The sequence below is a fragment of the Haplochromis burtoni genome, unplaced genomic scaffold (genome assembly GCF_018398535.1).
Source record: "Haplochromis burtoni strain Fernald_Lab_line unplaced genomic scaffold, NCSU_Asbu1 Contig_170, whole genome shotgun sequence".
Lineage (NCBI taxonomy): Eukaryota > Metazoa > Chordata > Actinopteri > Cichliformes > Cichlidae > Haplochromis > Haplochromis burtoni.
The window spans coordinates 450718-453354 of record NW_024582531.1 but is presented as its reverse complement, the minus strand read 5'-3'; the positions used below and the strand labels follow the sequence as shown (position 1 = coordinate 453354).

At 41.7% G+C, this 2637-nt stretch overlaps 2 protein-coding genes across 2 annotated transcripts in view; one reads left to right on the top strand and one right to left on the bottom strand.

The window, feature by feature from the left end:
• The window catches only part of march5 (membrane-associated ring finger (C3HC4) 5), a 55710-nt gene that overhangs the window by 36242 nt on the left and 16831 nt on the right, over nt 1–2637 (top strand). The gene's annotated exons all lie outside the window — the stretch shown is intronic.
• LOC102291974 (insulin-degrading enzyme) overlaps nt 1–2637 on the bottom strand; it is a 28665-nt gene that overhangs the window by 10781 nt on the left and 15247 nt on the right. Inside the window, exons 20-22 of the mRNA XM_005933599.3 lie at nt 1739–1906; nt 1020–1292; nt 199–260 (exon numbers count right to left, since the gene is read on the bottom strand). Of these exons, the coding sequence (XP_005933661.1) occupies nt 199–260; nt 1020–1292; nt 1739–1906 (503 nt within the window). The remainder of the gene's footprint in view (nt 1–198; nt 261–1019; nt 1293–1738; nt 1907–2637) is intronic.

The window sequence follows — 2637 nt, the reverse complement described above, 5'->3', positions numbered from 1 at the left end:
CTCTGGTGCAAATTACTGACCTCTGTCATCATTTTAGGTGGGGGAACTTGCACAATCGGTGGCTGACTAAATACTTTTTTGCCCCACTGTAGTCTTTGATTATGAGTTTCCATAGTTACCATTGTCTTGTGCTGTTAAACGTCTACGAAACGTATTCCAGTGAAGAGGCATCATGAGACATAAAGCTATGCTACTTACTCTGTAAAACTCCATTACGTTTTCTTTTGTCAGAGTCTTCAGATACGCCACTTCAATGTTGTCTGCAAAACAGCAGGAAAAATTATTTAGTAAATTATTTAAAAACTTTTTAAAGAGTGCAGCCAGCATCCTAAATACTGCAGCACCAAACCAGAAATTCAAGAGTGAGCCATCACGGTGAAAGTCAGCTACTTGTGTCAGTTATTACTACAGCACTTGGATGTTTAAAATTGAGTTCAGTCTTTTGCCTGTGCAACATATTGATATCAAACATAATGAAACTCAAATGAGCAACTTTTGGCCCAAATGTTCATGATTACATTTCACTGGAAACATGAAACTAACAGCCACTCTTCTGCGCTTCCATGAAGCAGACCTTGTGTAAGCTCTTATTCATAAATTGTGTTGCATGTTTCTCTGAGCTCTTGGTATTAAGCCTGTTAGCATGTTCTCCCGACACCGCCGTCTCCTCTAACACAGCTAGTATCACCACTCCCTTGGCAGCACTACAGTGTTGCCGTCACTCGGGGCTTTAGGCAGATTACTAGTGAATCAGGCCCATTACAATCCATTACACTCAGCAGAGTGCTGGATGGGAGAGGTGTGCTGTGGCTGCAGATTATTTCAGGCTTTAATCGATCTCAGGTTGTGCTTGTCGAAGTAACATCCCACTCACCTCGGGGAGTGTCTGAAATATACTGAAATATAAGAACTTGTACTTAAACACTTAGGCAAGCAATCAGGAAAAACCCATTTGGCCTGCAAACTAAACATAATTAAGAGTTATTCAGGAGGTGAAGAGGACTGCTGGGAAGCCTCACCTCTATCAAAATTGTACTGCTGAGAGATGATCTCTCCCCAGTATTTAGCACACTCAGCAGACAGCTTCTTCGGTTTGTCCAGGCGGCGGATGGCCAGGGCTTGGATGTGTTTCTGGAAGGCTTCCTCGCTCATCTCCTCCACAGCTTTCTCCATAGTACACAGGAAGGCTTCCACTCGGCTATCCAGGTAGTGGGGCGCCTTCTCCGACTGGATGAGGAAGTAGAGACCTTGCACTCCGTTAGCCCGACGTGGCCCACTATGCACGCTGTAGCCTTTTAGGGGATTAAGAGAAAAAGTATGTAAGAGCTTAGGAAATGGAGTCACAGTGCAGAAAAACTATTCAAAGCACATTTATATTATCATTAATAATAATACGCATGCACACAAAAACACGAATAAGGATGAGTACAATAGGTCTACTTTTTTATTGCTTTTTATAACTCTCATTACAGTGATACTTAAGATGTGGTTAAGAGGTGCAACCCATTCATTCTCAAAGTTAATAAACATTCCCACAGCTGACAGCACTTTGCAAATTTCATTGCACTGTAATTCTCAATAAAATGCATAAATATTAAAAGGAATAAAACATCTAATTTAGCAAACTTAATACAGCTGCCACATTTTTTCTGTCTGTATAAACACTCCATCTCTGGAAAATGGTACCCATGTTATATAACGGCAATATTGCCTTATTGTCTGTGTTTTGCAGCCTCACCCAGCTGTTCTTTGGTTCTCAGTGTACTATAGCAGGGCTCAGAGATGATCTGAGTGAACAGCTCCAGCAGCATGTTGTCGTGTGTACTCTGCATGTCTATTTGGTAGTAGATATCGATGCCACAATCATTGTGCACCTCGTTCTTTTGCTGGTAAACGTACCAGCCACCTGCAATCATGAAAAACAGAAGCGCATCCACAGTGAGAGAGGAAGAAAGAAAAGGGCCGGGTTGCTTCATGTGGCCTTTAACCCCATGTACTCACCTTGTTTTTGTACTTGTGCAGTTATATGTAATATTAAAAAGACTAAAAACAGGAAAGAGAAAGACTAGATGTAAAAATATGAGCACCTGTAATTCTTCTGGCTTTGCTTTTTGGTCTGTGAAGGTTCAACAGGACCTCACTGAGATACGCTGAGAACTAAACTTGGCATGTGAGTGAGCAAAACCATCTGAAGTCATTTAAAGCACAATCCTTTGCATTAACCCAAAATCCACTGACTCATGAACTCTGATAAGCTTAGAAATGAATTTCACCAGCTGTGCTGTACAGCTTAATACAATCCATCCCTGCACACTTAATCAGGTCTTTCAGTGCTGCATTAGAAACTTGCACAAGCAATTCCTACAAAAAGCACATGAGCTGTTTCATTGTAGTTTTACAGCTGAACTTCAGTACATTGCTTGAGCCATAGATAAGTACTGTACAGTAAAACCAGCACAGTTCAGATAGAGGACAGGGGACACTTCAATAAGACAGAAACAGCCCGTTGAATGCCAACAGCAATAACTCTAGTTTGTTTAAATCCACTGTGATCAAGTCTGCTCTGAATGCAGGACGAGTGCAGGCTGAGTAATGCAGGTGTCTTTATGCACATGCTGACTGAGCACTCTGGACCTG